General features: G+C 45.6%; 1 protein-coding gene across 1 annotated transcript; it reads right to left on the bottom strand.

Moving 5' to 3' along the window:
- Window positions 1-1,058: 1,058 nt before the first annotated feature.
- PCDH18 (protocadherin 18) lies at window positions 1,059-10,358 on the bottom strand. The gene is made up of 4 exons (XM_056855038.1): window positions 7,899-10,358; window positions 6,793-6,881; window positions 6,520-6,683; window positions 1,059-1,975 (listed from the first exon to the last, which is right to left on the bottom strand). Exons 1-4 carry the CDS (start codon window positions 10,356-10,358, stop codon window positions 1,308-1,310), a joined length of 3,381 nt encoding a protein of 1,126 aa, XP_056711016.1. The 3' UTR covers window positions 1,059-1,307.
- Between the last annotated feature and the right edge of the window lie 633 nt (window positions 10,359-10,991).

Genomic DNA, 10,991 nt, shown 5'->3' on the forward strand with positions numbered 1-10,991 from the left:
TTGGAAGCAAAAATGAATGGAATTCTGTGTGTGTTACAGCACTAAATACACACACAAATGGGGTTTTCTAGAAGGCATGGTAAATAATACATTTTACAGATGACCTTAATGGGATATGGTAGGTTAGAGCTAGCATGGATCTTTCAAAATAAGGCTTGTTTGGGGAAGGAGTTTTTCAGCTTTTTCTCCATTTTTGGTTAACCAGCCACCTGCAATAAAAGTGTTTTTTTCAAGTGGCATAGCCCACCAGCCTGCAGGAACAAGACTCTGATCCCTGCCTAGAGCATCTCAGATAATGTAAAAGTGTAATTATGCATTAACAATTCATGGAAGTCAGCACAATTTATTCTATCATTTAAAAGAGTTGGTGATTATATTTGTATATTATATATGTATATATAAAGAAAAATATGTATATAATATACAGGGACATTATGTTGTACTTTTGCCCCACTTCAAAAAATATATAGATCCAGCTCTGCCAGCTAAGGCAGTCACCCTCCAGTCCAGATCAAATTAAAGAACCAGAAATATAAACTTTATAGAAGACACAGGCAAAGCCAATTAATGATATTATTTTTACTTTATTTTTTACTTAAAATACAAACATGCTTAAAACAATAACAAAAATAATACAATTAATTGACTTTGCCTGTGTCTTCTATTAAGTTCATATCTCCGGTACCCAGCATTACATTTTTTTTGGTGTTTATTTGTTTGATTGATTTGGCACACATGGCCCGGCCCGACCAAGTGATATTTCTGTCATATCCAGCCCTGATAACATATGAGTTCGACACCCCTGTTCTAGGCTGAGAACTCTTTATTATAAAAATGAAACATTGCAACAAGATGTTCAATTAGTTACTTGAAACTGTCATTTGGATAAAGTTTCACCTGTTTAGAGTTTGAATCATAACAATTCATTATGGGGGTGGGAGAAACCCATGGAATATGGAAACCTTTCATCTTTATACACTCTTGTGCAAATAACAGTGAATACCAGACACAAATGGTGTCAGGTGCTCATATGTAGGAAAACATGCTTGCCATGAGAGTACAAAAATAAAATTTATTTGTTAAATTACACATAAATATAAGGTACAAATGTATTTTTAAAATACAGTTAAAGATAATCACACTTGCATTGTGTACATATGAAAATACAGGTTTTTTTAATATTCAACATACACAGACACATTTATGATAAATGCAACTAATTGGCAGTGCCAGTTCTTGTCGTTCTGGGTTTCCTTCCCTCAGTTTTCCATAAATATGGAAAATTAATATGCTATGAACAAAACCCTCTAGTTCTGCCGGACATCTTGTAGAAGCTTGTTAATTTCTGCCACCAGCTCACTGGCATCCATGAGTTCATGTTTCCCATCGCTGAGGTGGTTAAGCACATTGTCGAAGTCATCTTCTTCATAATTCTCCGGAATTTCCTCCATGGCGGGCAACCATTTCGAAGATGGCTGAGCCCCTGCGTGAGTCCCCAAAGTCAGCCCAGTATTGTTTGCAGGGTTTTGGAAATGGGTACTGGCTGCCCATGCTGCTACCCCTTGTGGATAACTTACAGTCTTGGCAGACAAGTGTCCTTTCCTGCGCTCTAAGGAACTGGGAGGATCCATTTCGTTGCATTCGGTGTAGGCATCTAAGGAAGGAGGCAGTAAGCGCTGGAAAACACTGTTCATTTCAGAAAGCAGGGAGGAGGTGCACAAGTCGCCTGCTTCTTCCTCATTCTGGCTATCTTTGCCAAAGGTCGAGAAGCTCTTTTTCTTTTCGGACAATTCAACAGGCTGAGAATCATCTTCCAGGACCTGCTGCTGCTGGGGCTGGCTTTGCTGGGGCTGAAATTCTTCTCCAGGGATGAACATGTTACTTCTATAATCAGAAGATGGAGAGGGCAGTGGGGGCATCCAGCACTGGTCAGAGTGTCCCAAGACTCGGCATTCCTCTGTGCATAGCCTCATTGCTGGAATCAAAAGGAAAGTGAGAGGTTAATGCCCAGTGACTCCCTAATTCAAATGGAGTCTGTATGCCTGCAGTCAGAACATGCCTCTGTTGTGCTTACTATTTTAGTCTTTCGTATTGTACACCACCATAGAAACAATAAACCTTGTTATACATCATGGACATTATTATTCCCTGCACTGTGCATGGTGTCATCTTAACCTTTACAGACCCGTTCAATGTGGGCCCTACTTATCTGGCAGATGATGCACATGGTTTCAACTTACATTTTCTGCCTTGGAATGTAGTGGATGTGTTCAGATCCCTTCCACATACTTTCCACAAAAAGGGGGGGCTCACTGCATTACCAGCAATGAGGTGACGTGACTTCCAGCACAACTCAGAAGTGACATCATCACATAGGGGTGACATTCGGGCACTCTGGAACAATGCTAGAATGTCGCCTGGCATGATGGTGTCATTTCCACGTCATGCAAGAAGTGAGTTCACAGCAACAGTGTGATACTGTTCCCCCATCCCATTTCCCCCAGAATTTCTATTGATGCCCCTCTGAGTGATGATGAACTAAGCCATTGTGTGTGTGTGTGGGGGGGGGGTGTCTCCCACTTGTGGTCTCCCTACTATCTTCACACTGAAAGAACACTTCCTCCCATTTATTTCTTGTGTTAAGGAAGTATCTTTGAGTGTCCACACCCTGTTTGAAATGTGGCAGGTGGATGTAAGATATAGAGCTTTCTTGAAGGTGGCTCCCCAGTTACAGAAGCCATTGCCCCAAGAGACTTATGAATAAGGTTGCAGGGTCCCTCTTTGCCACCAGCAGGAGGTTTTTTGGGGCAGAGCCTGTGAAGGCAGGATTTGGGGAGGTGACTTCAATGCCATAGAGACCAACTGCCAAAGCGGCCATTTTCTCCAGGTGAACTGATCTCTATCAGCCGGAGATCAGTTGTAATAGCAGGAGATCTCCAACTAGTACCTGGAGGTTGGCAACCCTATTTATGAAGCTAACTTACATCTCTACTTTTAGGAATGCAGGCAAAGCCATTCCTTTCTCAGAGGATATTTTGTTTGTTCATAGTCCACCTTTCTCATTTGAACTCAAGGCGGATTACACAGAGTGAGTCAATACAATTGGAAGGATGGGGTATTCAATAAACAATACAATATGATTAGGGTTGTAGAACCAATCAGAAATTTAAAAACAAAACTGAAGCAAAGCACAAGCATAAGTCTTAATATGACACATTAAATTATACAAAATTACATAGCAGGATCCTTGTGTTAGTAAGATCAACACAATAGCAAAGGCCACATTCCCTAATAACTTATCTAAGTAACTTTGTAAATCATTTGGTGTAGTTCAACTCTATCACCTGTGTAGAAAAGCTCTCTTTAATCATACAGTTTTGCATAGGTTGCAGAAAACCAGGAGAGTGGGAACCTTCCTGACCTCCACAGGCAGGCCATTTCATAAGGATGGAGCAACAACGGAGAAGGCACATAAACGGGCAGTTGTTGATTTTGCCCATTTGCTCTTAACTAAGTCAGCAATGGTCAGCTGAAGATAATGCTGAAGAAATTAAACATATTTATGAAGGATGGATCTGTCATTGCCTATAGCTAGGGTTACCATCTCTGGGTTGGGAAATACCTGGAGATTTTGGGGGTGGAGACTGAGGAGGCCAGGGTTTGGGCAGGACAGCAAGTTCAGTGGGGTCTACTGCCAAAGAGTCCACCTTCTAAAACAGCCATTTTCTCCAGGTGAACTGATCACCTGGAAATCAGTTGTAACAGCAGGCAATCTCCAGCCATCACCTGGACGTTGGCAACCCTACCTATAGCTAAAAGCAGAGTTCAGAGGCTCAGATGTTTCAAGGCAGATTTACCAGGTGAGAGACAAACAGCAAGGGGAAGTGAATTGCATCATGTTTTTTTTTGTGAGCTTCCCAGCAGCATCTGCCTGGCCACATCTGGAGACAGAATGCTGAGGTTAGGTGGGCCTTCATCTGCTCCTGGAAGACAATTCTTGCATTTTTATTCTTGCTATCTAAGTATTTACATGTGGATACACAGGCTTCGTACAGTATCTGCAGAGCATTCTTGGGTTGGGGATCTCACTGTAACAGTTTTTTTGTCTATTGATTTAATAACTTTTTTATATATCTCCTCACTAAATCAGAAAGTAAATGGACTTGCTGTTGGTTGCCAGTTCAACACAAGATATCCCATATTATTCTGGTGTTGCTTGCTATTTCATTTTTCAGAAAGATTCCAAATAAAAATTAACATTGATTTTTGTATTGGGATTGCAGTACCGCTCATTTCATTGACCATACAAATCGTATACATCATATTGCATTCTTTGCATTTAATACTCCTCCAGGTTTGTGCTTGCTTCTGTTCTTCCTTTGCAGACACTGAGATGGCTAGGCTCCAGTTACTATTACAATAGATGTGGCAAGAAATAGTTGGTTTATTGATGCTACAAAAAGGTTGCATGCGTAAAGAGGTAGGGTACTTAAAGTGCTGGCTCAGGGGCCATAAAAATATTCAGGCAGTCTAAATATACAAAAAAGTGTGCAGCAAAGGGTATAGTTAAGAGGCACATGCTCATTAAGTGTAGGCTTGATCAGTATTGGGTTGCCAACTCTGTGCTGATAAATTCCTGGAGATTTGAGGGTGAAGCCTGAGGAAGACAAAATTTGGGGAGGGGAAGGACCTCAGCAGGGTTTAATGCCTAGGGTTGCCAACCTCCAGGTACTAGCTGAAGATCTCCCACTATTACAACTGCTCTCATCAGTTCACCTGGAGAAAATGGTAACTGGACACTATGGCATTGAAGTTCCTCCCCCTCCCCAACCCCACCTCCTCAGGCTCCACCCCAAAAACCTCCTGCTGGTGGTGAAGAGGGACCTGGCAACCCTATTAATGCCGTACAGTCCACCTTCCAAAGCTGCCATTTTGTCATGAAGAACTGGTCTCTGTAGTCTGGAGATCAGATGTAGTTCTGGGAGATCTCCAGGCCCCACCTAGAGGATGGCAATCCTAGATCAGTGCTAAAGTGGGAGACTTGCTTATTCAATGTGGGAAATAGCATACTGGACTAGATCAGCTATCAGCTAGATCTAGCAATAACTGATATGTTGACTGCCTGGAAGTCCTATGTAAGCCACCTTGAATTCAATATTGGAAGAAGGCAGAATATTGATGCAATAAATGGAAGTCTGATGTAGTTGTTAGAATGCTGGACTAGGACCTGGAAGACCTGGATTCAAATCCCCACTCTTCCATGAAGGTCATTGGATGATCATGGGCTAATAATTCTCCATCAGCCTGAACTATTTCACAAGGTTGATTTTGGGATAGAATGGGTTGTAAAAACCATGCATGCCACCCTGAGTTCCTTGTAGGGTTGTCAACCTCCAAGTGGTGCCTGGAGATCTCCCAGAATTACAATTTATCTTCAGATCAGCTGCTTTGAGGGGTGGACGTATGGCATTATATTCCACTGAAGTCCCTCCCCTGCCCCAAACCCAACCTCCCTAGGCTTCATCCCCAAAATCTCCAGGAATTTCCCAACCCAGAGCTGGCAACCCTAGTTTCTTGAAGGAATGGCGACATAAAAATGCATAGGTAGATAAATTATACAAACTCTGGTCAGTCACTGAAAATGCCTCTTGCCACACTTTGTGTGGATGAAACAAAAAAATGTAGATGTTTAGCTCAGTGTTTTGGAGTAGCTGAAACATGTGCAGAAAGAATCTCAGTACAATATCAGGAATTATGTGGGGGTATAAGCTTATATCAGGTCTATAACCTATATTGTTGAATTTAATCATTAAATGAACAACCTGATCCTATGGTGTAGCAAATGACTACTGAACTGGTGTAGCCCTGTTGTATCCTGGGATTTGTTTCATTGATTTAAAAGAAGTGGGATGGTTTTAGGTCCACCTAAAAAGAAATGGATGGCATCCTAACCTGCCCTACTTCAGTGAGCACTTGTGATAAGTAATACATTTGGCCTATTGGCTTTCATCATTCAGTGGATACCAGTTTCAGACATTCAGTTCCATGAAGGCTTTACTTTTGAATGCATATTCCAGAGTGAAGTACTTAAAGCACTGTACATATGGAATCTGTGCATTAAATCTCATTATGATCATAGAGATATACAACAGATTGACATTCAGGTGTTTTTACTATACTACACCACACTGTCTGGTCCCATTATGAAGTTTAAGGTACAATAATTATTTGTGGCACTTTACTTGTTTGAGGGAAGATTTCAAAAGCTAGCTTATGGGGATGCAAGTGATATCAAGAGTTATCATCCAGTTTTGGTCAAGTTTTCAATCCCAGCCTTTACTGTTCCAGAAGTATATCACTTTGGGGGAGGTGCAAGCTGTAGGGATTGTTATGAAGGGAAAGGGCAAAGCAAAAAGGCATGAAAGGTAAAGAGTTCATTTTTTCATAATGTGAATTTGCCTCATTGTGACAGTCAGAGAGCAATGTAAATCAACTATTCAACTTTCATTGCATTCTTACCTGCAGGAATTCTCCCATCTGTAAGGAAAAGGTCACTGAATCCTTCTCCAAGAAGTCTGTCAATTGGAGAATCTCTCCCCAAATCATAATCACTGTCTCCTGCTTCACTGTCACCACGACCGCTGTCTTTCAGGCTGAACTTATCCATATCTTGAAGGGCATACCTGTGATGAAACAGAAGTGACATGTTGATTGCATTATCCTTTATTGGCTCATGTAGCGTATGCTCACAGGTGAAACCACTTTCGACATTGATCTAACTAAAACTCTCACCTGTAGCTTCGGGAATATTTGTTTCCTCGAAAACTTGGCCTTGGTTGATACTGGCCTTGATGAAGCATCGAGAGAAGTTGAGAGACCTGCTAAGGAAAACACAAAAACACTGATTCCAGGAAACAATAACTAAATGCCTCCAAAGAAAATCTACTTATCTTAAATTCTTCACCGCCACCCCCCACCTCCACCGTTAGTCACTTTTAAAAAAATTAATGGAAACCTAGCCATATTATGATATATTATATTGTGATATAGCAACAGGAGATCATGGGGATCACCTAACCACACTTCACTGATACCATGCAATCCTGTTTATTGGCCTCAAGATTCAAAATAATTAGTCCTAAAGTCTGATCTCGATCTTGTAAAGCTGAAGTATTTAGATGGGAATAGATTGAGTTCCACTAAAACCAACAGGACTAAAAATCAGTTTTCATGAAATAACTTGAGCTGTGGCTCAGGGCCCTAAAACATATTCATTAACATATTTGCATGTTCAGTAACACAAGCTGTTACAGCATCTGTAGCTACAATTCCACCAAAATATTTCTAATATGCTCCCATTTGTATATGGGAAAACAAATTAAACTTGTCTAAATAAAGAGAGATGAATATGTGATTTTAGCATCCTGGGAACATTGATGAATAATGTTCCAAATGAAACAGGATACAAAGATATGTGATTAGCAACCCAAAAAAATCAGTAATAAACATCTCTACCATTTAAATGACATCACACTGTCTGTGACTATGAAGAAACTGACTTGCTTTCATGATTCATGTATACATGCAGAGCACTGTATCCTAACGGCCACGTCACATATGTTCTTCACAAAGATTACTTTGCATAATCAACAGTGTATAACACATGGCATACAGGTGTGCAACATTGTGTGTAGACAAGACATACAAGCTCTGTGGAGTGGCAGCCAATCACAGCCTTCCGGCACATAGAAAAACACACTGAAAATATAGGTACAGGTAACAGCTGGCACACTAATTTCCAATGCATACTGGAAAGGCAACACATAACATTTGAAGTGGCTGTAGGAGGTCCTTCCATGAATAACAATGTATTTATATGGTACATCATGTGATCTTACCTCAACAGCAGGCGTAGCATGCGTGAGCTCAAGAGAGAAATTCTCTGGCACGTGATTTGACGAGATGGTCACCAGACTGTTTAGGGACTGGTGGCTGTGATGGCTTTGACGGCTGCTCATTTGTCCTCTTTCTAGTGTTGGAGATGATGAGGGTGAAGCTTTGTGGTGAGCTCTGATTGGTAAAGTGCCATTAGCAGTGGGCACGAGTGTAATGTCCCCTTTGTGAATCTGCCTCGACGGCCTTTTGGGGTGATGCTGGTATGTGGATTCTGCAACCCGACAGTTGTAGGATCTCGTGTCCTTTTTCTCGCAATTGCACCTTGTAGCAAAGACAACCATGATGACTAGCAACACTGCACATATTGCTCCTAAGGAGATAATTGTAATCATGGAAACATCCGGGGAGTGGCCAGTATAAGGGGCTTCTGTAGATGAAGGCAGGTAAAGATATTTGAAAACACTGCATTTTAGAAGTGCTTTGGTACTGAGCTGAGGACTTCCTTTGTCCTGAACAACCACCCAAAGTTCCCACTGTGTTGACTTAGCAGATTCAACGCTAGCATTGAGATAGATGTCACAAGTTTGTGGGTCCATTATGAAGAGGCTGTCTTCACTACTACTTGCTAATGAGCAGCTTAGCTCGGAGTTCATACCTGAGTCTCTGTCTATGGCTCTTATCCTTGTGATGTGATAGTTACTTTCAGCTTCTTTGGGGATTGAAATCTCTGCTGTATTGTTGTGCAGTACTGGCCCCACAATCACAGGGGCATTGTCATTTTCATCAATGATGGTTAGCACAACTGTAGTATTGCTGGCAAGCTGCTGACTCCCCCCATCTCTAGCTTGAACCACAAAGGCAATCTGGTTTATTTCTTCATGGTCAAAGGTTCGAAGTGCATAGATGGCTCCATTGGAAGGATCAATAGTCACATAGGTGGTTATGGAGCTTCCCAAAATAAAGCTCTCCAAGATAGTGTAAGTCACCTGTCCATTATCTCCGAGATCGGGATCAGTTGCTGTGACAGAGGTGATGTACGCCCCTGGAGAGTTATTTTCCAAAATCACAATCTCATATCTATTTGTCTGGAACTGAGGTGGGTTGTCATTTTCATCAACAATTTGGACAGTAAAATGTTTCACTGTAGACAGACTCGGCGTTCCTCTGTCCTCTGCTATCACCGTCAAGCTGTATTCAGATCGCTTTTCTCTGTCCAGAGTGGTGTTTGTCAAGATGAAATAGTTGTTCTCGTAGGTCTTCTGAAGTTTGAAGTGGCCGTGGCCGTGAAGCTTGCAAACCACCTCTCCATTCACTCCAGAGTCTTTGTCTTGCACCCTGACGAGAGCCACGAAAGTCTCCAGGGACGCCTTTTCAGAAATGTAAGCAATCTCTTCCTTCCCAGGAGACATCAGATTTAAACTGATTTCCGGCTTGTTGTCGTTCAGATCGACCACTTTAATGATGATCTTGCAGTGAGCCGGGATGGAATTTGGGCCCAGGTCCTGCGCCTGGGCATCAATTTCGTAGGACTTGGCGGCTTCGTAGTCCACCGGCTTCAAAAGGGTCAGCCGTCCCCGTTCAGAATCCATCTGAAAAGTCTCTATAATTGTGGAAGACACGTGACTGCTGAAGGAGTACACCACTTTCCCGTTCGCCCCCTCGTCTGGATCCGTGGCGTTGAGGTCGATGAGCACAGTCCCGGCCTGGGCATTTTCCAACAGCTGGACAACGTAGGTCTGCCGCTCAAAAAGGGGGCTGTTGTCATTGGAGTCGGCAACGCTGATTTTCAGGATGGAGGACCCACTCCGCTGCGGCACCCCGTTGTCGGACGCGGTGAGCCGGAGCTCGTAGCCGGGCTTCAGCTCCCGGTCCAGTTCGCTCACCACGACGAGCTCCGGGTACTTGGCCCCGTCGGTCCTGGTCCGCACTTCCACGGTGAAGAAGTCGTTGGCGGAGAGGGAGTAGGCGTGCAGGCCGTTCTCGCCCACGTCCGGGTCGGAGGCGCTGTCCAGGGGGAGGCGGGTGCCCACGGCCGCGCTCTCGGAGATCTCGAGGGGGATGAGGGCGCGGGAGAAGTGCGGCGCGTTGTCGTTGATGTCCAGCACCTCCACCTCCACGTGGAAGAGCTGCAGGTGCTCGGTGGGCAGCGTGATCACGTCGAACTCGATGGAGCAGTTGGCGTCCTTGTGGCAGAGCTGCTCGCGGTCGATCGGGGCGGCCACGCTCACCTCGCCGTCCTCCTCGCGGACGGCCAGCAAGGGCGAGCCGCCCCGCTGCATGGCTCGGAAGCGCACCGGCGCCGGGGCGGGCGGGCGGCGCAGCGCCTCGGCCACGTCCTCCGACAGCCGGGCGATGACCGAGCCCACCCGCTGCTCCTCGTAGATGCGGTACTTCAGCGTCTTCCCCGCCGCGCCCCCCAGCCAAGCCAGGGCGGCCAGCGCCAACAGGGCGGGCGCGGGCATGGCCCGGCCCGGCAGGGGACCGCGGCCCCGGCGGCGGCTCCGGGGGCCCCCGAGCCCGCTCGGAAGACGCCCTCCCGCCGCCGAGCCCACTCGCAGCCCCCGAGCCGCTCCGGCGAAGTCGCTTAGGGCTCCCGTCGGCCTCCGCCCGGCCAGCCGGCCTCGCTGGGTCGCAGCCCGCGGCTTGGGACGGAGCCCCGGGCTGTCCTCCCGCCGCGGCGACTCTCCCGGGCGGGGGCGGGCTGGCCTCTGCCCGGAGAGGCGCCTCTTCTCGCCGCTCTGCCGCCGACTCGGCGGGCTGCAGGGCCGGCGGCCGTCTAAAAACGCCGCGCAACTTCAGGGCAACTCGGACAAAAGCGCTCGCCCGCCTGCACGTGTGAAAGCGCTCCCAGCCAATCCGCTGGCTTCCAAATCAAAGGGCCGTGAAGTCATACGGGAGAGGGAGGGACGGAGGGGGGGAGGGACAGCGCCTCCCCCTTACGTCGGCTTTCCGCGAGCGGGTCCTCCCCGAGCGGAGGCGAATGGCCGAGGAGCAACTTGAAAGCAACTTCTTGTTCTCCTTTGTCAGGACGGTTTCAGTTGGGCTGGCAGGGTTTTTTTTGGGGGGGGGGGGAGGCGTGTCTCGTTTTAACGAGA

Source organism: Euleptes europaea, chromosome 9, assembly GCF_029931775.1.
Source record: "Euleptes europaea isolate rEulEur1 chromosome 9, rEulEur1.hap1, whole genome shotgun sequence".
Lineage (NCBI taxonomy): Eukaryota > Metazoa > Chordata > Lepidosauria > Squamata > Sphaerodactylidae > Euleptes > Euleptes europaea.